Here is a 24,547-nt window from a genome sequence, read left to right as displayed (position 1 = left end):
AAAATTAAATAACGCGTTTTTACTTCAAGTACCTTTAATTACGATTTAATAATTTATATTTTTACTCTCAGCGATATTTAATATTAAATATGAATATAATATACGATAGTTTTTCCAATTAAATATATTTTAACACAATTAATTAGATATATTGTACTCCTAAAAATATTATTCTGTGGAGATAATAATATGAGAGACTATATATTAATATTTAATATTAAAAATTAAAATATATATAATTAAATAACGCGTAAGATATTTATTTAACATCTTATTAATATTGTGAGATATTTCATCTCAAACAATCTGCCATTACAGTCATAATATTAATTCAGTCAAATTAATTATACTATGAACCACATGAAAATCTATTATTCCAAGATACGCTCAGTACACAGGAGACAGTACAGCACACCCCTATCTAAACATCCCTAACATAGGTAGAGACGAGCACAAGGAGCGTAGACGCGCGCTCGCCGACTCGGCGAACGTCGTACGGCACCGCGCCGACTATATCAACTCCTATTCGCTCGATCGTGGGACGTCCCATCGTCCATCGGATGGTGGGGACGCCGGTGCTAGGTCTAGTGCCACGTGGTGGCGCGTACCCTGGGGCAAAATTTCGGTCGTCGGTACGCGTGCACAAACGGGAGACCCTCTCGCTCGCTCTCTCTCTCTCTCTCTCTCTCCGCATCACCATCTTCCCTCCCCCCTCCCCCCGCGTGTCGATCCTTCTATTTCTCTCTGTCGCTCCATTGTCGGCGCTGGGACACCCGGCCGGATGGTAGGGCAGGATACTAAGGTGGTGTTCGCAGTAGGTGGTGGTAGTAGTAGTAGTAACTCTCGGTAAGAGCGCGGCGTAGCACACCTCCCGTTTCGTCCGCGGCCAGTAAACGGCTCTCTTTAGGTGTACACTTTCGTACGCTTCGCTCGACGTCGTCCCCGTCCGACGCTCGATCAGCTGTTCCGTTCCGGCCGCGAAGAAACCGCGCGAGAACCTGTACCCTGTCGCTCCTCTCCTCTGTCACGCGCGCGCGACCTCCCACCTCCCTCGTCCATCGTTTTCCCCGATTTTCGCGGATTACGGTATCGATGAATCATTAACTCAGTTTTCACGGGAAACTGAGAATGACATGGGGAGATAATAATCTTTAGAGGAATATTTAAAGTCGACGAATCGCGATCAATTTTTCGTTTTATTTTGTCTGTAAGAAAAATCGAGGGCAGATTGATTGGTGATCGATGAAGGAAATGTTACGTGTCCCGATTCGCCTAAGATATTACCTTCGTTTTTTTTCTCTCATTCTTCTTTCCTTAATGCATAAATAATCATATTTTTTTTATTTAACATTCTGATCGACAGAAATCGTGCCCACTTGTAGTCTCACGTACATTCCATGAAAGTTGACCTGTAATCTTTGCTATAATGCTTTACTTTTGTCTTCCATCCCTCCTTCCTACGATCGCCCTTTCGATCCTACAACTATAACGACGCTCGAAACCGTCGCATAATCTCGTTACGCAGTGCGAACAGTGTCTCTCGTCGCAATTTCGTGATTCAATGTGCCCGTCTCGACGTAGTGTACAGTGTATTCGATACGCGGATGCGACAGTCGACGAGGGAACGGATGTATCGCGGAATGCGTTAAGACGTTCGGACGAGAATCATCGACTTGCGATTGTGCCATGTGTACGAAGAGGAGGGATCCGAGTGTTTGAAGTGGTTTTCGGGTGACGCGAGTCCCTCTCGGAGTACAGTGCCGTTCGCGCGCATTCTACCCGCTAACGTTCCGGAACCGGCAAACTGGAGATCCTAGGGATGTTCCCGCCGCGCACGGAGGCGCCGACAGCCGACAAGCTGACGCTCTGCTACGCGCCCCACGTTGACATGACCACGGTCATCGAGGTCGAGGTGCGATGTACTCCAAATATTTATGTGCCCAAATTTATTTATTTCGTGCGACCTCGTGTTCCTTGCGCATGAAAAATATCTACCCCCCCCCCTACCCTTTATCTTTGAAATATACTTCCCGATTACACGGGGGAGTGCCATTTTCACAGTTTCGTAATTAATCTTGAAATCTCGTCGAATTTTCCACGTGAAATTAAAGGCGGGAGAATCAAGATTTTATTTTATTTTATTTTATTTTTTTTTTTTTACGCGTGCATTTCCTCCCCGTTATTGCTTGTATTATATCCGCGAGGGATTCCACATTGCGTTAACCATACGCGTGATAATTGTACGTAGCTGTTACATGAATATATGGGTCAAAGTGCGTAAATATATGCGGCAATTACCTCTTCACTACGGCGACTGTGCGGACACGGCAGTTACGCATTTTTAATTGTACGCGCATTCGCAACGTTAATGAGTACCCTGTCAAACTTTAACTGATATTAATGCAAAGATAGCGGTAATTATTGTGTACTCTTTCTCGAGGGCATTAATTTCGCTATTAATTTCTTTTTCCCCATACTTACTTTGCGTTATTTTTTACAAGCGCTTGTCTCCCGCGTATGAAATGATTTATATATTACACACAAATTACTTTGTCTCCAATTCATTTTTACTCAATTTTCTAGAAGAACGAGCGGTTTATTTTCTCGAAACAGAACACGTATTTTTATCTCTTTACTTTAACAAAATTCGCCTACTATATCGCTTCGATACAAGCGATTACAGTTATTCGTAAGAAAATTTTTAAGCTATAAGCCAACGATCAATAATTTGACGAAAATAGAAAGATCTTTTTAGATTTAACCGCTATCATTTATTTCTAATACTTGAAATATATAATTTAACGAAGTGTACGTTTCTCGAATAAATTTTATTCCGCTAACAAATACAAATTTATTTTTATTTGAACTAAAAAAAGTATTAAATTTTGATTCGACGAACGCAGAATATGATACAATCGTCGGCAACAATTTTGCATTATTAAGTTTATTACGTTTTCGGTACCGTTATATTTGACACAACTAACGCTATAAAGTGTCCTCTCCTCTGTGATCGTATTCAAGATATCCGTGCCGACGGAATAATCGTTAAAACCGTCGATGAGAATGTGCCCGTGACACATACTCCTAGTTTATTTTCCTACGAAATTATTTACTCCTAAGCTAAATAATCTAATAATTGTTAAAATCGCCGATGAAAATATGTCTACGACACATATATTCTTAATTTATTTTTCCAATTAAAATTTCGAAATTATTTAGGACTAATGGAATTATTTCATCACACGTATTATGGGCTATTAATTGTATGCGTGTGTAGTAACGGGGAACATACTTTCTCCCACCTTATCAACGGTGATCTCAGCATGAAAGTTCGGCTCAACAGTGCTGTTTGCGAAAGAGGCTGCTGCTTTTGCGAATTGTTCGGCGCGCCCGCGTTACCGATATCGTCATATAGAATTTCCATGTCATGTGCTCGTACGTCAACGATTTCTCCTCCTCGTTCTCGCGTAACAGTATTACGATTGATATCAGTTTATTTGGCAATGAGCCTCTGAGAGCACAAGTTACAGCGTGCTAGTTTGTAGGCGTCAGAAAACGTCATTCTCAGCAGCGATTCAACATGCTTGATTGCTTGAAGCGAAGAATGAGTACAAGACAAATACGCGTATACGCGATATTTAAAATACGCCTTTTCGACTTTCGACTTTCCTTTCCTGTCTTTAATCGCATGTATTCGCATACTATGTACTTGTGGTGTTCAAATAATCTTTTCTTTCTCGGTGAATCTCTATGATTCTTTATAGTTTGTATCCTCATACTTTTTAACACATATGAAGCGCATATTTTTAAAAGATTAAATGTAAATTATATATTTGTAATTTCTGTTTAAAACAACGTGCGAATTGAAATTTCCGAGTAATTATTTTTTATGTAAAAATCACATGGAGCAACATTCAATATTTTTGTGATGCATTATACTAACACTGGTTTTTAAAGAAATATATTTTGATTGTTATAATAATTTAGACACAAAGAAAGTACAATCAAAATTACAACTTCTCGCATCTTTCAGCAAGCTGTTTTATATAACAATGCATTTTTCAATGCTTTGATATCTTGACACAAATTTTCGATATGTTATCGAAATTTCAAATTTCAAATTAAAATTTCAATTTTCGAAAGTTTAATTTCAGGAACTGAAGAATACCATTAATAAATTTTACTTCATACGAATTCTAATCTACATCAAGCACATAACTTCTATTAGTACTTCGAGCTCTGATTCATATAGTGAAATTCAATTAGAGTCAAATATATCACCTTTAACCAGGTTTAACAATATACGTAGTTTCAAAACTATTTCAAAACTATTTCCATTTTTATATATATGTATGAGTAATATAGAGTTCTAGAATATTATATATATATATTTATAGAGTGAGAAGGGTATACAGGATGTTTCGAAATTAAATGTCAAAACTTTGGGAGCGTATGAGGGTTCGATAAACTAAGAAAAAAGTTCTTTAGAGATTTCTGCTCATTTTTGCTTCGTTTGGAAGAAAATCGCAAAAAAAAGAAACAAAAAGATTTTCACCAAAAAATTTAAAACAACGTTACAATTATTAGGTTTATCGAAAAGTATCATGAGATAAAAATTGTAGATCATGGAATTAAAAAAAGAGAATGAATTGAACGATCCTCTAATTTTACCTCAGGAGGATTTTAATTCACTCTCTTTTCTTAATTCCATGCTCTACAATTTTTATCTCATGATACTTTTCGATAAACGTAATAATTTTAGTGTTATTTTACGTTTTTTGTTTCTTTTTTCGCGATTTTCTTCAAAACAAAGCAAAAACGAGCAAATCTCTAAAGGACTTTTTTTCTTAGTTTATCGATCTTTTATACGCTCTTGAAGTTTTAATATTTAATTTCGAGACACCCTGTATATTTATAGAATAAAAGGAGTATATAATTTACGCAATATTTTTTACAAAATCATTTACAAACGAATAAGTAAGATATGTTAAACAATTTGTGAGTAACTTTGTTTCTTAACTTTTAATTTGTGTAACCCCCCCCCCCCCGCGAGCAAAATAAAATTAGCAAAAAATCTGCATTAGTCGTACTTATATCACGGTAGGCCCTACGGCAAGCGTCCGTCGTGCGGCGATATTTAAAGGTCAATTACGGGAAAGATAGATGCGCGCGTATCTTCGTGTTCCATCATCCTCAACAAATCTCGAAGAATTCAATTCTCTACGGAAGGGTGAGTGGCACCGCTCGTGCCCCCTGCTCGTTCCTAACAAATTCGAAGGAATTCGATGCGCTCGGCGCCGCATACGCCTTCTCGGATATGCAGATACATAAGGGCATAACATCGTGAAGGCTGAAACTAGCGGTTGGCCCTTTCGCGGCTTATAGAGACGTATCGAGATCGTATCGCGATGAACGAGGCCTAATGCGATGCGCCGGACTCAATGCGATGCGGCAAGAACGTCTCTTTCAGATATACCCGAGATACATAATATCCCCGGGTAATATTATCTGCGTATGTAATACCGAGTATGTAATACCGTACAATCGAGAACTCGCATCGCGAGATTACGCGGACCGGACTAAACGTGCGAGAAAATATCGATGGACCAGGTAAATCGAGATTTACGGATCTTACAATACGGAACTTATAATTACGGAAAGATATTATCGAGGTTTCAGTATATGATTTTCCAGAGATAGATCTCTAAACAAATTTTTCCATCGAGCACTCGCTTATTCGTATTCAAGTACCATACACGTTTTTTTCCTAATATTTTATAAATTCGATTTATTTAACAGAAAAATAAAATTTTATATAGATTAGAAAAAGTTTTCAAACATATAGGTATAAACTGTAACTGCAAAAATATTATTTTAACCAAATATATATCGCAAAAATCGTGTGAAAAAAGTCTAGATATATTTATTGATATTATTAATATTATTTATAAAATAAAATAAACTGTATTATATTTTTATGTATTAGATGTGATCTTTGATATCTTTGAATAGCTCTATTGATTTATTATCACGTTATAGAAACATAAATAGAAAATGACAAAGAGAAAAATATGTTATTTAAGGAAAAGGCATCGATTGTTAAGTTATTTGTACATTTATTTTTCTCTCTATTTCATAGAGAACTTAGATATCAACCAAAAATTATTAGAAAGGCATTAATGTTAACAGATAATCTAAGCAAATACATAAATTGCAGCAAGAGCCTTTCAGTTCTGAGAGATTTATCCTTTATATCTAATCGAGTTATCGGTTGCAAGGACACGATTCTCCATATCGATCGTAGACTTGGAGATTATATTTCTCGCACCTGCATTTTACCTGTAAACTGTTTGTGCACGTATTTGTGTGTATTAATAACATGTATATAACATTAATAGTTTTAATAACTATTATTTTAAATAAGCGTATATTTATTATTTGAACTTTCGATGTTTCTTTTATCTTACTTAAATATGTCACGATTAGACAAAAAAGTCAACGAATTAATTGTAAGTAGACATAAAATTTGTAAATTTTATAATATTTGGGTAGCATAGTTTTTATGTAGTTTATGCTATAACAAAAGTCAGGATATTAATCTGAAAAAAAGCTGTCTAAAAATATTAAAATAGACTTTCTAAAAGAGTCTAAGAATTACGTAAAGATTTAATTGATAGAGGAAATTTCCGTGAGTTACTATGTAATTTTAGTTTGCTCTAACTAACGCGCGATGTTTAAGTCTTTTGCATTGGATGCAACGTGCGTGACGTACCTCTTATCCGAGATCGATCAGATGTGCGATGTAAATAGTCTGTAATTACCGCCATGAGAAGTGAATCCCTCACAGGCGACTGTATGTAAGTCTTGTAAATGGAAGGAGATTCATTTTCTTCTGTTTCAGTGAAACTAATTGATTAACCTTTCGAGCTTTTCTAGTAGCAAAACTTAATACGATATTACAATCTATATATATTTTAATACCAATATACAAAAACAACTTAAATCTATCTTTTGCTCTTTCACAGTAAATGAGAAATGTTTATCGAAAACTAGTTTTTCACTCTCTAAAAAATATTCTATGTCAATTGAGAGAAAACATAATTATACAGGATGTTTCAGATCAGGTCAATAAAACTTCAGAAAACTCTTATAGGAAATTGAATTTGGAACAAAAAAGTTCCCATAAACATAGGTCCGCTTAAAAAGTTAAAGCTAATAAAAGGAAACGCTTAAAAAATTATAGCAAATAAACGATGATTTTTAAAAATAACTTCAAAACAATTCATTCATTTGAAAAAAGTCACGAAATAAATCTGGTGGATAATTAAATAACAAACTAAACAAACTAAATTACACCAATTTCATTTCATTTTGATAAGGCATTCAAAAGAAAATAAGCTCAAAACAACAAAAAAAGCAGAAACTTGAAAAACCCACCTTTCGATGGTCTTTGTGTAAACTCTACATTCGTAGTGTAAACATTGCAAATGCAAACATAAAAATGTTCTTATTAAATCTGAATCATAACTAATTACTTATAGAGAGTTTATTAGCTATAACTTTCTAACGAAGTATTTTTGGACCTATATTTATTGGAATTTTTTGTTCCAAATTCAATTTAAGATAAGACCTATAAGACCCTAAAATTGACCTGATCTGGAACACCCTGTATATATATATATATATATATATAATATTTTCGAGAAATATTATTGTTTATACTATCTAATATTATATAATAATTAAATGTACCATTTTATTTTTACACAGGACCGTCTGACTGGTCATGGGGGCATCTCCTCACTGGGCGGCGGGAATTCGTCGCCCTATTCCGGTGCCCATCACCATGGACATCGGGGAAACGGAAACGGGGGCGGCATGCCCCACCACGGAGGCGCCTCTCTGCCGACCGCCTCCGACTTTCAACCCCCTTACTTTCCACCCCCGTTTCCCTCGCACCATCACGCGCCCGCTAGCCCCCAGCATCCCGGTCTTGGCCAACCGCAACACCTGGATTACCTCGTCAGCGATCCTTATACGCAAACGCTCAACACGTTGCATCAGCACCACTACAACCACCTGAGCGCTGCCGTCACCGCGGGCCAAAGGAGTGGCGATCTCAGGAGAGACGCCGAGCTTCACGTGGTAAGTGCTCTAAATATTTTTCTAAATAGTTTTTCTCTCTCTCTCCAATACACTAACACAATAAAAGATCACGGAAGAATCAGATTCGTACAATTATTATGTTTCTATCTCATCGCTGGGGTAGATAGCTATATCTGATGCATTATAATGCAGTTTAGAAGGATCAAAGATGACTTCAAAAGCTTTTCAGTGCCTTTATATGAAAAGAAAAACAAGATATTTAAAAGAATATAAAGCTATAAAGAGAAAATGTTGCGTGACGTACAATTATAAAGAAATAATTGCTAGGATACAATACACATTGGCTTATAAAAAATGTCATTCGTGTAAGATTAAAAAGTACGAATGAAACGATGACGCGGTATTTTGCGGTTATATTCAAATTAAAACACTCGGTGCGAATAACATTTAATGATATACGTTCTGCAAGGTTAAAGACAGTCGTATATAACTCTATCGTAAAATATAGTTGTATCAACCGCAAAAAAATTGTACAGCCGAGTAACATACTTGACCGATTCGCATATGAATCTTACATTCCTTAACCCTTTGACTCCGAAACTGTTTGTTCAGCAGCTCACGCAGCAACATATATAATCAATTTTACGCACTCCTCGGACAAATCAATGTCATGCACTTACATTGTACATTGGAGAAGTTAATTTTTTGCACATACTTAATATATCTCTTTTATTCTTCCATAGTTCAAGGATTACGCTAGTTTGATCGATAGTTTCGCCTTATTATCAATCTCACGATTATATAGCTATGAACGAGTTTTGCTTGTTTTGCTTGTTTTCTGAATTTAAGATTAAATCAATGATTATTTATCTATATCAATGACTCTGAATTAAATCTATATCAGTTTGATGAAACTTGATTTTTTTTATTTCCAAAAAAGATTTCGGAAAGCGTTTCTCTATGCGAAAAGTCGAGAAATACAGTATCATGTTGTTAATTAGACCCTAAATTTTCTGATGATAATAAAAAGCTAAAAAAAACAGAAAATTCTACCAAGCATTTGTAATTATCAGTTTTTTATTATTAATTTTGATATTATATATTTTGTAAAAATATCCATTCATATTTATTAATCATAAATATTAATATATATCTTGTATAGTAATTATTCGCGAAAGTAACTCAACGTACACGTTAAATGCACGCAATAAAAAGCTCAGATTTTTTGTGCACCTCATTAAACAACAAGATCTTGGTATATTTTCGTATAATATCCGATGTCGTTAATTAACGATCATCGCGCTAAATTTAATGGTAATTGGCTTCTGACAAATTTATCTAACGTTATTAATCTGTAACATCGACATATTTAATTAAAAAAGAGAAGAATTATATGAAGTGAAAAGTAGAACTCAATTTATTATACATAAAGATGGAAATTAAAATTAATTTTTGTAGATATACGTAAATCATGTAATTTAATTTATTATCATTTATTGTTATTTCTCTCTCGTATCTAAATATGTTCCAGAAGAATTGCATTAGAAAGACAAGAGTTTTGATTTTGTCACGTCATATTGACAAATTCTGACATAATTCCCTTATGTATTAATTTTTTTGCATAAAATTTCAATTCTTAACCCTCAGTTTTACCAAGGATTAATCAACCATTAATCTATTATTAATCGAAACGAAAGCTCGAGTCTTTAATGAGTATATTCTTAACCCTCAGTTTTACCAAGGATTAATCAACCATTAATCTATCATTAATCGATTTCGGATGCGATCCTTTCTCGTGGATCGCCAGCAAGATACTCGACGCGCGCGCACTCGGAAGCATATGGAAATTGCGTCGATGTCAGTCGGTATTCGTCGCGGGGAAATGAAAACTGGCAGAGATCCGGTCACGTGCGTCGCTCGGATACCTCATTAGCGTATCATCCGTCCGGCGTGTTATTTGTAGGACGCCGCCGCGCGCAGCGTCTTCGAGTCGGACGTAATAACGGGTGGTATCGATCTATTAGACGGGTCGCGGCCAATAAGTCGTCCCGTGACATCGGTGATTGCGATCATTGATCCTCTCGCGAGCGCGACCGGACGTGGACGACCTCGTGGCTCCGTTGCCGCGCGCGACATTTGCATTTGCCACGGTACGGAATCGCCTGCTGCGTGTAATGCGCCCTACGTGGACGAGCAACGTGTCGGGCAAACGTCCCGTCCTTGAGAGATGTCTTTGATACAAGAATCTTTCACGCTTCTCATAAATTTTGCAATAGCTCTTTTATTATTTCCTGCAGGTATCGTGCATCATAAAACATTAATTTTGCTAGTATTGTTTTTTGTATTGCACTTTTTTTTATTTGTGTAATACGTTTTTTAAATAATTTTCACGCTTTCAGAGATTATACTCATGTGAAAAATATTGTAAATAAACAGGCAAAATTCTTTTTAATTTTTTTTCCTGAAAAGGCAAATACTTGTCTTTTTTAAAGAAATATAAATATTAAACGATTCTTATATAGATTAAATAATTCCATACGTTTATCTATTATAACTGAAAAAATGTATATTTATACGATTAGATACATTTAAAAGTTATATAATTTCTTCTCAATTTTTTTGAATATAAATAAGCTTAAGATAATGAGAATACAGCAGCATTGTTTAATGTACAGTAAAAATTCCTTAAGCAATTACACGTTCGATTTAATATACAGTTTGCTCGCATTATATTATGTCCAGTAATATAATCCAGATGTTGGATAATTGGTTTCTCTCTTTCTGCCTCTTAAAGCCTTAATATTTATTATAAGAATAGTATTTGTGGTCCACCTTGCGCACACTCGGCAGTCACGAAAACACCACCCTAATTACCGCGTCAACACAGGCTACTGCCGTCATTTCTATGCGGATTACATTTGGCCGATTTCCAAAGGTGTCGTATAACGCTGAAGGAAATACGTTCGACGAAATTCGACACGTGTGCGACGAATGCATGCGTTTTTACACAAGTCCGTTCGTTTCGCACACCTCGAATTTTAGGACGTGGTGCAGAAGAGCACGGCGGTTTGTCGCAAAGAGCATCTGTCCATGCCATATGCAGGCTCGAGTTGCCGTGTCGGCGTTTTATCGAAGACCATGATTATTTTCTGGCCGTATGATTAAGGGACGTGCATACGATATCGTGTATACTGCTACCGTAATTTGCACGTCGACTGAACTACTGTCGAACAAGTTGTCGTATATAAGAACTAATAAAAACTTTATACACGGATGTTATCAATTTGAATTTTTTTATTAATGACAATTTTATACTAAAAATAACAAGGCTTCTAAATCTTAAATGATTAAAAATAAATTGTATTTTGTAAATTAATTTTTAGGCATGCAAATATAAATAAGAAAATATTACTCAAAATTTAATATTAAATAATAATATTAAATGATAATATTAATTCAATATTAAATTAAATTTTATTTCAACAAATTATTGCTGAAATATTTAATGATAAAGATTATAAAGATAAAACATTGTTCTATTAAAACTGATGAAATAACAAATTATAGTTAATATACTTTCCAGTAGTGTTAAAAGTAATTTAATAATATCACTGGTTGCAATGTATAAAAGTGGGTCCGAAAACACTTTATCCATTCGCGATCAAAAGTACGTTATCGATTATCTCAGACATCGTACCCTCTCGATGCTATTTCTTTCTAAGCCGACGGGCATTCTTCTAGGAAGGGTGGATATCTCTAATTTTAATGAAATCTCACAATGCCATGCTTTCGATTTCCTACAACATTGAATCAAGTGCGGCAATTACAATTTTGTAATGATTAATGACACTTTTTGTATTATATTATTTTCTTTATAAGGAAATTAATACAACATTATTAGAACTGTACAAACATTTGTACAATTGTACAAATATTGACTTTGAAAAACGTGCATTAACTGCGAGATCGAGAAGTTTACTTAATAAAGACATATGTTAAACAGGTTGAAATAAATCGTGAGTTCTTGATAGTCATTATCATCTATCATAATTCTTTAATGCATGAATTTATCAATAATAATTAATCAGTATGACTGAAGATCACCACTCAGGTTACAAAAAAAAAAAAAAATATTTTAAAAATCTGCAATCATTAATAATGGAGTAGCATCTGCGATAAAAGGAAAAAAGGAAATAATAATTAACAATTTTAAAAGACATATGGACAAGAGATTATGACAAAGAGATTATGTCACAAGCAATTATAATTATACTGCACGCGTGTATATTACCAGGATATAAATGTGATCGCATGAATTTACATCTAGAATGTCTCAATACTTATTCGTAATTTAGTTTATTACGTGTATAATGAATCGGTTATTTAATTGACTGAGACTGAAACTAAAACCTCTCAAAGTACTCATGTCCTGAATAATTTATGATGTATTAAATCTCAGTTAAAAAGGTGAATTTAGCATTTATATATTTTTGTACTGAAATTTGGCGTCTTTTTAGATTAATAGAGATATATTTTTCTCTTGATACAAAGAAGCTATAAATTTCACACAATGAGCAAAACTAATAATATCTAATAATTAATAATATCGTAAATTATTTTTGATTAGTTGAATACAACATATTTATAAAATGTTGGAACTTTCAATCAAATTATTTACAAATTAATGAACAGCGCCGGAGAGAATTTTACTCTGTGCAATTATTACAAGCAATTATAGAGAAGATATCACTTTTAATTTAATCGACGATTATCTTAATATTTTGTCTTATATATATAAGCGCTTTCCAGAGCTCGCCGTCAAGATTGTCAAAATGGAGTGAAGTCGTAGAAACCGATGAAACGGTGCAGATAAACGCGACGCTTGCGATAGATAGGCGACGATAAATAGCACGCGCGGTTTATCGCGGGAAATCCAGCAGGTTTAACGACGGGGAATGCGAGGATCCACGGTTACTCCATGCCCGTCATAAGACGTGACTTTCGGATCCGCTCGGAGGCAAGGCACTCCGGAGGGAAGGTTTATTCATGGGACACGCGAAGTCTTAAGCCCCAGCCAGTTCTCCGGAAACTACATACTCGGTGTCTTCGCATAGTTCGCCATAGTTAGGAAACTTGAGCGTTTTGGATATTAAACGCATCTCTCCTCCGTCCCGCGTCTGCGCGTCTCTATCACCCCGCGGGTTGCTCCAAGTGTCCCTGTCGTTAACGCTGATAACTAGACCGGCATGAGGAACCGCGCGACAATTTGGCGGGCGAAATTTCCATCCTGCATATAATCGTCGCCGCACCGGCTATAATATATCACCGCATGTAGTCAGATCACTACTCGATCCGATCTGTGCTATATAATAGCGCTCCATTAGGATCATTGATTAGATCCCGTCATACGATTACCCGATTAATGAGCAATCCGTAATTACATGTAAATAGCGATGTAATCACTGCGATGCAAATCCGCGCTTGTTCGCAAGTAGTATACTATCCTTCATCTTCTTTTTTATCCCCCTTTTTTTTTTATTCTCGTGAAGTTTAGTTTCATATCTTTTCCAATAAGCTTGTTAATTATGATAAAATTGATTTATGTTTTGTGAGATTGAATATGTATTGCAAGTCATGCAGTTGTTAAATAATGATATAATAATGTAATCAAAATGCGGTAATATCAATCTCAAAAATTTATAAACTTGTTTGCTAGCAATAATGGTTCGCAATTATCACGGCTATTTTATGTAACAATCACTCAAAAAAGTGGTATTGCAACCACAGCAAAAATTTTCTGGGTGCGCAAAATTAACTGAGGTACATAAATGATTAGCAAATACTGTGATATCGCATATGTTTCGCATTTAAACAATCTAAGTGACAGAGACAGAATTTATATCTGAACTGTTTGTGAAATTTAGAAAGAATGTTTTTCTGTGGCGCCTATCCATGTTAAGGCCAATCATACTTGTTATAAAGTTTGGCTGTGGTAGACAGAAAAAATTAGCGGCAAGAAACAAATGAATATATAATCCTCACGTTTAACATATTTGTATAACGCGCCCAATCTATCTAGCTCTTTTAAACAATTTTTCTCAATTTTTCGATGCTGCAGTTATAATTGGCAGTTATATTTCTCACAAAGATCGTTCTGTAGTATCGAAACTCATATTTATCCAATGCAGTGATTAACATTTGGCAATGGGACCTAAATTTTCTAGAAGATATTATTAGAATGTTGCTGCTATAAATTCTATATGTAACAGACAATATTCTAACAGATACAAAAAATAGCGATAAATTTTTGTTGTTACACCTAGAAATCTACCTATATCAGCAAGACATTTTTTTGAGTGATAGCGATGAAACAATTAGCTTTTAGTATTAATATCGAAATTTTAATTGGTCGCGATTTTATGATACTATTCTGTACCTCGTAAAAGTAATATTTTTGCGCAAATTTGACAATTTCGCAAAATTCCATTATATCTGTGAAATAAACTAACCCTCCCCGACTATCCGTGCGATCCTTCGTTTTCTCGCTGCGGCCCGTTAAGTAATTTACTTATTAAATTTTGGGCTGACCTTTGGCATTCCATCGGGGAGGATGCCACGGACGTTTGCTTTGAAGCAAATATGCTAAGCAGTGCGATGCCTAAGATGATGCTAAAGGTATCTCCAAAGGGTGAACAAACCCGCATCTTGCGTTATTAGTAAATCGCGTTTTACACATAACATCATCTATGCTTTACTCAAAAAATGACGACACAAATAAATCCAATTTATAACCCAAATATATTTTATATCATTAGTTATATAATTATTTATAGCGGAGGGAGATATAAAATTTTTATAAAAAATATTGACAAAGACAAAATGCTTGGTATATTGATAATAAACATAACAAACTCTTTAACGCTTTCCCTCCCCCTCCTCGATCCCTACCATATCTTGAACAGAACGAGCGCGCTTCTGAAAGAGATCACAATGCCAATAATCAACCAAGTGGATCGACCGATTCCAATAGCTTTATCCTTGAAAACGCGAAGGCGATGCTCTGTCATATCCTCCCCTTGCGTTTCATTGTGACGGTACCTCGACTAGACCCCTTTAGCGTCCTTATGCTCGAGAGAGTAGCGTTTGTGACGGAGCCTTTCGACCAAAAGGGGTTTTGGATATTCGAGAAATCGGCACCATTGTTGCGCCTTCGCTGCTAGAAAGAGTTGAGGGCTTGTTGCTTAATCGTCCGCGCGAACAAGACGGGGTTGGATTAGTATCGGAATTTATGCGTTGTTCTAGACATAAAGAAAAGATGATTCGAGTGAATTTCATCTTCAAAATATCGGTAAGCGTTACATTCGATGTGCAAGATATTTTAAAAATTCTCACATCTTTAAATTATAAGATTTTTGGCTCTTTCTGGTTCTTTAACAAGGTTTTTAAAATCTATATCAAACTGTATTAAAGCTCTGATGACTTGTTAGAGAATATATTCGTTATTTGAATGTTTCGTGTAGTAAAACATACTTCTATATATAGTTTTACGTTTTTGCAATACTGCTGAAAGCAGGCATATATGAATATCTCAGCAATTTCAAACATTCGCGACGCGTTTCTCGGTACGTGTATTCGTGACGTAAATAATATACTTACTTATAATTGTACATACTCGATATTGCAACGAGAAGGAATTACATAATAGGAGATAAATCGCCGCACAAGAATGCAGGCGAACATATTAGAGACGTCGGTGTCCGTTTCGTAGCGTGGCTCGCGAGAACTGATCATGCCATCATTTATCAGTATCGACATTACCGTGATCGTATATACGTGATTTTATTTGACCGGAGCGTTTAACGAGAGAAAGGCGATCACATTTCATCTCATTAGTCGGCATGGCACGGTTACATCAACGTATAAATATCGCTGGAGTCGTCAATAAGTCCAGAAAGCAGTTCCGAGCACGTTAATTAACCGTACGTTGTAACTTTTTTCGTTCCCGTGAAAGTCCAAGTTCCCGGATGAAGTCGGCATTACGTGACACATAAAACGTATAATTTTCGATTTCCTAATCATAGGACACGGATTCGGACAGTCATGACCTTAATGCTCTCCCGCATCTGCCAAACAATTTTCCACTGCGAATGCAAAATAGCGACGCTATCGATCATATCAGGCTCGTTAGACATATTTGCTAATTCGTACGCGCAATACCTACATTAGAATGATAAATCGATCGAGTAGCCTCGATTTCACGGAAATGACAAATTTAAAATCCGAATGCGTGGGTACCACTTCTCGAACGGTTGAAATTGACATTTGACCGGCCAGTGTTTAAAACGCCGGCGATCGCGTGATATCTCGCAATTTTCTCCAAATTAATCGAACGGAATTGAGAATCACACGCATGCAACACGTCCTGAGTATCACCATCTTCAAACGAACATGTGATTTACTGAATTGATCTCGCAAGGAAGGAGTTCTGTAGAATTGCTGTTCGAAATTACTGTGAGATAATAAAATTGTGATATTAATAACACCCGAGTTATCCAGAAGTTTTATTAAATTTCTTTTTTTAAGAAAAACATAATTATAAGATTTTTATGCACGCCGAGAACCTTTAAATCAATTGTAACGTTATTGAATACGAGCGATAGACGTAAATACATCGTAGGATGAGGCAAGAGATGCTGATCACATCCCTCGATCGAGGACATTCGGTTCTGTTCGAGAGCTTTTTCCCCTTTTACATATACTACATATATGTTGCACGTCGATCTAAATGATGATGACAGAACGGAAGATTATAAAAGAGGGAGGACAATTTAGCAAAGAAATCGAAGAGACTCGCTCGCAGTAATTTTTTTTTTTTTTTAATAACAAGGGCTCGTAATATAATTGACACGAGGCAGTCTGGATAAAATCGCCATTTTTCCCCTCCCCGGTGATTAATATTTGGAGCATATATTCGTTTTATATTTAGTTTCTTAAAAGACATTTTCACTTGGTCCTACCGTATCCGCTTATCGTCCTGGATATACTCGCTCGTTTATTATGACATATGTCAAAATGGATTTTTGCGACCATTGTACTATTAAATGAACGATAAATCGAACGTCTATTGCGATTTCTAACAAATAATTACAAAAGTCGGAGATATTGTGAGTGTGCTTATACTTTGACGAAGAATTTCTAAATTCTGAAATTTGCAAATGACCATTTAAAAAAAAAAAAAAAAAGATATCAAAAGAGCTCAGGTCGTTTAACAGCAAATATTCAATGTTAAAAATTAAAATAATTGTTGATTCCATTTAATCGAATTATTATTTAGGAAGCATCGCGTCTTGAAGCTCGTCAAACCAAAGTAGAGCTCGCGACTTTTGAAACATCTCGTATATATCTAGATAATTATCTACGAGTGACTTTAAACAGCCGCGCGCTTATATTTATAGTAAAGAATAACGTGAGCATAATTACGATCGGTGGGATTTATTAAAGCCTGGCAGCTCGTTCGTCTTCATCGATGACATAAGAGAACTTTTATAGCGAGAGGATTCTTGTCGGCGTCCTTACATGCGCATTCGCGATTTCAACTCTATCTCCTCTTTGCCTTCTATTAAAACCCTATTATACGTTGATTGATACAAGCCGTCGCGCGAAGTAAATTGAGATTACTTGCGGGACGAAAAGCTACAAATGAGCTCCGATGAAGAATTGGCGATGAAATAGAGAAGAGGGAAATAGAATCTCTTAGATCTATATGCCGCCGTTTATTGAATTTATAGTGATTTATCGGTCGACGGAAAGAGAGAGAGAAAGAAAGATACCGTGATATTTTCGATCATTTTCACCTTTTTTTTTTTAAGAGTTTTGTTTAAACATGAATCGCGCTTTTGTCGTGAGCTTAAGTCTGACAGTACGACGTACATATATATAACGTTTTTTGACGAGTCATCACCATTTCTCAACGTGGCGAGAGTAATGCGAATGTTGAAATATGTGTACGCAAGATAGTAATTTCGTGACCTGAAAGGATAGATTCATATCTTTCTCGTTCTTCTAACAAGAAAACATTGCACGCACACTCGATTTTGTAATCTAAAAATATAATTTTATTCTCTTTGCACACACTTTTACTATATCCTTTGAATTGATAAGACTTCTTCACAAGCTTTCTAAGATAATTAAAATAAAGCAATCTTTTTATTGATATTCGTATTAACGACTTGTCTTTAACATTTTTTGAAACTGTGATATTTTTTACAATATAATCTTTGTAATATTTATACATATGTATAAAATTATTATATATTGGAATAAAAAATTTACAATTAGAATTATTAAACTCAATTTCTTGCATAAAAAATATTATGCAATATATTATCATTGACTGGTCACATTATATGTTTTTGCAATATAATGTACACGTTAAACCATTGTTTTCCGAAATTTATCTACATTTCTATTCTTTGCATCAGCAGCTATTTCTTATTTCTTATAATTATCTATTTTAAAGAAACGGAAAATGATCGAAAAATAAATACTCGCAATCTGTGTCACGTCAACAAAAATTAAATATCTAAAATATATTAAATAATAATATATTAAATAAATGCGGCTTATTGTTCGCCAGATATTACGCAGACATTGCGCAGAAATGTGATTACACGCATCACATTCAATAATAAATATGAATAAGAATGTAAATATATTCAATGGACATGTAATTTATACACCGTGTCTGAGAACTAATTGCGGATGATGTTTCGCTAATGACAGCGCGCGGTTATGGCTCACTGTTTACCTCTCTCATTATCATCCTAAATACAGTACAAAATCATCACGCGGGATATAGCGAAGATTCCTAACCGTCACGGATCCGTTATACCGATGATCGAGGCAATTTTTCTCCCGTAGACGTGGCAACCTTTTACTTCGTTACCGACCTTCGGCCTTTACCTATTTACCACCTATCGCCGCTCCGTGTAGTTTCCCGTGATACTAAATTAACGTTTGCCACGGATATCGAATTAGATCCCGTCCACGTTCACGTAGCTTCAGCTGTAAAACTTTAACTTCGGCTTTAATCTTCGCGAACGTTATTTCCATATCATATATTCGTAATTGCTTTAGCTTTTAGCTTTAACTTTAACGAGGGCTGAATATTCTATATCCTGAGACAAGTTTCCGAAGTCAATTGATTTGTATCTCTTTAAACAAACTGTTACTATATATAAAATTGCTGTATCATTTAGAACTTAATTCGACATAAAAAAAATTCTCTTCCCCAAAAATAAAGAAGTCCAAAAAATTAGATGAATTATATTCGTTTTTTTCATATTTAGATTCATATCTTCAATTGTAGTTTAAATGTAATAGACACCTATCTATATCATTTTGAAAATACACATGCATTTTTCACAATTTCTTAAAGTTACATAAGACAAGACAATATTCATAAAAATATTGGTATTGAAATTTTTCGAAAACATCTTGTCCCAGTCTTGGATGAATCTTAATAGCAAAAATTTCGATTTTATTAACAATTTTTATCGAATACTAAACAATTGTTTAAAATAATATTTAACATAATCTTTATAATATGTAATATAATTTAAGATAATTATTACTTTTTATGTCATTCGTTTACTTCCCCCAAAAATCACTATATATATATTCAATTAGTTACCAAGGCTAAAGTTAAAAAATTCTACTTTAACTAAATAAATGGTTTTATTCATTAAATAAATTTTTTTAATTTTGTATATAATATAGTGATTTTTCCTCGTCTAAAATTTACATAAATATACACATTTAAATTTTTTTTTTTAAACCAATAATCTTGACAAGACCAATAATCGAATTTCGAGACAAGACAATATCAAGACTAGTCTTGATATCTTGTGCAACCCTACAATTTCTACAAAATGTCTATCAAGAGCGAAAATGTGCGCTAAAACTAAAGTATCAGACTGATTGAAACGTTGCTTCTGATTTCAGAACATGCACGCTTCATCGTTCCCGTACGACGGTGGACGTAGTAGCGGAGGCGGCGGTGGCGGTGGCGGAGGTGGCAGTGGCGGAGGTGGTGGCGGTGGCGGTGGCGGAAGGGGTGTCGAGTACGGCGCCGTACGTCGTCCTGACGCCCTTTTACCGCCTCCGGGCCTCGACCAAACCGACCTCGTTCTGCACAGCAGCCTCGTTGACGACCCCCAGGTGAGCGACGATGTACGTAATCGCAACATATTTTCTCTATTATCACATCCCTCGATGTCGTTTTTTTTCGACGACGTTCTCACCCCGAAGAATAGCCGCGAGACTCTTGGAAGCGTTATAATTATTGGAGAAATACTGCAAGATTGCATACATCGAGATGCACGCAAGGACGGTTTCGATCCGGTTCACAATTTCGATGTTTGAGATGTATTATTAGTTTTTAAAGTAGATAGTATATTAATAAAAAATAATAGATAAAATTCTTATTTTTATTTCAATTTTATATGGAATTTATTCTATCAGGATTTAAATTTAATAGTATCCAGAAAGTGAAGAAAGTGTGGGGGAGAAAAAAGAAGTTATAGTTTGAAAGTTTAAAATTATCTTCTATGGTTAATTTTTGTTATTAATCTCACGCAAAATAAATTTTTGCCGATTCTTTGAAATTGTTTGAAATCTGTTTTTGCAAAATGTACAGAGGTAGTTATGTTAACAACAAAAGTTGTAGCATTCATTAAATAGAATGTCATACGCTTGCGCAACGGAATGTTGCCAAATATGTTTTACTTTGCTGTGGTTAAAATATTTTTCTTTGTCTTACACAAGCATATTTCGTGCAGTCGATTCGTTGTATGTAAAAAGTATGTGTTTTATGAAAAGGATATTGTAATAAAAGGGACCTCTCTATGTTTACCTCTCTAAGTTTACCTCTCTATGTTTACCTCTCTAAGTTCTTGCTCTTTGCTCTTTGATTTTTCTAAAATATATATATTAAATATATCAAAGATTATAAATACTTTCTTTGAATATTAAATATTAAGATTTACACTTTTCTTGGAAAATATCTTGCGATTTTGGTCCAACGTTATAGATTATTCAATATTGGAATATCATAATATTATGATGTAAAGGGTATTTAAAAAGATTGCGATCAAATTATATATTATACAAATTCAGTTCCAAGAAAACTCTTTTGAAAAAATTATTATTTTATGATTACCACAAAATATATAATATAAAAATTAAGAAGATTAAATTTTTTATTTTTTAGAACACAAACGTGGACGATGGAGGGTTCATGAACGACCTACCACTACTAAAAAGTGAGTAAAAGCACTTATTATATCCTATATTCATCTTTTTATTTTATGTTATAAATCTTAACAAAAAACAGAGAATAGCGTTTAATCATAAAATACTATCAATGACCGTTCTAGTTACTTCTGTCATCTATCGATTTTTAAGAAATAGGGCCAATGTTATTTTTGACATATGTATATATCTAACGTACTCCTTAGTAAAGATACTTTCGAATTGCGACGAGATAATCTCATCGTGCGTAACACGAAGTTAATTTTGACTTGCCGTTTTCCGATCGCGGGATCGTTCGATTCGGAATTTATTTCCTCGAGTAAATTTGCACGTCGCAAGAATGTAAAACGCAACGCACGTCGCCGATAAATACGCGCAGCAACTCGAAATAGCGAGCAGCAGCGTATAATCCCGATATAAAACGATCGCTGCGCAACCGGAAATATAAAGTAAGCGACTTGTCACCCTTAATTAGAATTTATCTCTTCGTTGTGTCAAGGGCATACAGGCGAGATTTTTAAGGCCGTTTGTGAAAATAAGTTTAAGGCCGCGCGTATAAAAGTGACGCACATTCTTACGCGAACGAGTCGTTCCTCTTGCAATACCGATCTACCGCGATAGAGATCGCAAAAAGCTGCACAAGTGTATTTTCTGTCGAAGAGAGCATCGCGTGAATCGCAGTACGATAAATTATCTACCGCAGTTCGCACACGGTCAAATTTAATTCGCAGCTTCTTTCCCGTGGAAAGTCTCTATATAATAAAATTATACTCTGTATATAAATTCTTGGAAAACATTAATAATCGAGATTTAAATAAATCTAGATATTAAGACACTAAATTTTATGATAAAATAAATTTTTTATTCACTATATCAGAAAAGAAACCGCAGTTTTCTTAATTTTCATAAAATTTATGTTCATGAATGGGGAGAGAAGACAAAAATGCCGTCTAATTTATTTTTCAAATAAATGATTTCACATGAGTATAATTTTAGCTCAATATTAAGTTCTTGCTCTTTGCTCTTTGATTTTTCTAAAATATATATATTAAATATATCAAAGATTATAAATACTTTCTTTGAATATTAAATATTAAGATTTACACTTTTCTTGGAAAATATCTTGCGATTTTGGGGTCCAACGTTATAGATTATTCAATATTGGAATATCATAATATTATGATGTAAAGGGTATTTAAAAAGATTGCGATCAAATTATATATTATACAAATTCAGTTCCAAGAAAACTCTTTTGAAAAAATTATTATTTTATGATTACCACAAAATATATAATATAAAAATTAAGAAGATTAAATTTTTTATTTTTTAGAACACAAACGTGGACGATGGAGGGTTCATGAACGACCTACCACTACTAAAAAGTGAGTAAAAGCACTTATTATATCCTATATTCATCTTTTTATTTTATGTTATAAATCTTAACAAAAAACAGAGAATAGCGTTTAATCATAAAATACTATCAATGACCGTTCTAGTTACTTCTGTCATCTATCGATTTTTAAGAAATAGGGCCAATGTTATTTTTGACATATGTATATATCTAACGTACTCCTTAGTAAAGATACTTTCGAATTGCGACGAGATAATCTCATCGTGCGTAACACGAAGTTAATTTTGACTTGCCGTTTTCCGATCGCGGGATCGTTCGATTCGGAATTTATTTCCTCGAGTAAATTTGCACGTCGCAAGAATGTAAAACGCAACGCACGTCGCCGATAAATACGCGCAGCAACTCGAAATAGCGAGCAGCAGCGTATAATCCCGATATAAAACGATCGCTGCGCAACCGGAAATATAAAGTAAGCGACTTGTCACCCTTAATTAGAATTTATCTCTTCGTTGTGTCAAGGGCATACAGGCGAGATTTTTAAGGCCGTTTGTGAAAATAAGTTTAAGGCCGCGCGTATAAAAGTGACGCACATTCTTACGCGAACGAGTCGTTCCTCTTGCAATACCGATCTACCGCGATAGAGATCGCAAAAAGCTGCACAAGTGTATTTTCTGTCGAAGAGAGCATCGCGTGAATCGCAGTACGATAAATTATCTACCGCAGTTCGCACACGGTCAAATTTAATTCGCAGCTTCTTTCCCGTGGAAAGTCTCTATATAATAAAATTATACTCTGTATATAAATTCTTGGAAAACATTAATAATCGAGATTTAAATAAATCTAGATATTAAGACACTAAATTTTATGATAAAATAAATTTTTTATTCACTATATCAGAAAAGAAACCGCAGTTTTCTTAATTTTCATAAAATTTATGTTCATGAATGGGGAGAGAAGACAAAAATGCCGTCTAATTTATTTTTCAAATAAATGATTTCACATGAGTATAATTTTTGATAGGATGGATAAGATCGGCGCATAAAATTCTACACGACCACGATTGCGTAATTTTGAGCGAGTTACCGGTCCGCTGAGAAGGAGGATGTGTTACGAATCACGAGAGAGGCAGATTATAAGGAAACTTGCACCACGTCCAATTTCGCGAGCGATACACCACCTCTCGTCAGCGCGTCAATCTCCGAGATCGAATCGCGGCCAGCGTCTCTTGCGAAAGTATCACGCTCAGCTAGACCGATCGTATCCGACCGCTGATCCGAGAAAACTAGTGGAGAAGTCTCGGTTTGTCATTACACCTATGGTCGAGATATGTAACTTTCGATTTGTGAATTAATTACGAAATCGTACCGCGTTACCGCTATCCCAATATGGTAGCAGTAATTTTCGTCATTTTAGCCGACAGAGGATATCGAAGTTATTACGCACTTTCTCTCGGTGACTTAATTTTGCATTAAAGCTTCAATTTTTTAATAATTAAATTGTTAACCGTCTTCAATTTTTGGGGGAGCATCAGCTGTGAAACTATCGTCGCAGCAAATAAGGATAAATGAATCTTAATGCTTTACATTGATCGATGTAAAAGATATTTATAAGAAAGCTCTTTCTCTCTTTGTGTAATGATCGCATTAATATCCAATTTTGTAGAGAAAAAAATCTGATTATACATCGATATAGCGATTTAGCGATGTCATTTGGGAAACGTTGACGGAAACGTGTACTTTGGAAAGCCTCGTACATTCGTACGGCCCACAAACGTATTAC

The 24,547-nt window shown here is 34.9% G+C and overlaps 1 protein-coding gene across 5 annotated transcripts in view; it reads left to right on the top strand.

Moving 5' to 3' along the window:
• Positions 1–24,547, top strand: part of LOC115235652 (transcription factor AP-2-epsilon) — a 227,574-nt gene that overhangs the window by 163,734 nt on the left and 39,293 nt on the right. For 4 of the 5 annotated variants that reach the window (XM_029807565.1, XM_029807564.1, XM_029807563.1 and 1 more), the window contains 3 exons: positions 7,771–8,145; positions 20,110–20,337; positions 21,377–21,428. In XM_029807565.1, the coding sequence (XP_029663425.1) occupies positions 7,771–8,145; positions 20,110–20,337; positions 21,377–21,428 (655 nt within the window). The remainder of the gene's footprint in view (positions 1–7,770; positions 8,146–20,109; positions 20,338–21,376; positions 21,429–24,547) is intronic. The other variant, XM_029807562.1, reaches the window with a different exon arrangement.

Source organism: Formica exsecta, unplaced genomic scaffold (assembly GCF_003651465.1).
Source record: "Formica exsecta isolate Colony F162 unplaced genomic scaffold, ASM365146v1 scaffold229, whole genome shotgun sequence".
NCBI classification, from domain to species: Eukaryota; Metazoa; Arthropoda; class Insecta; order Hymenoptera; family Formicidae; genus Formica; species Formica exsecta.
Note: the sequence above shows the minus strand (reverse complement) of the source record. Positions and strands in the feature narration are given on the sequence as shown.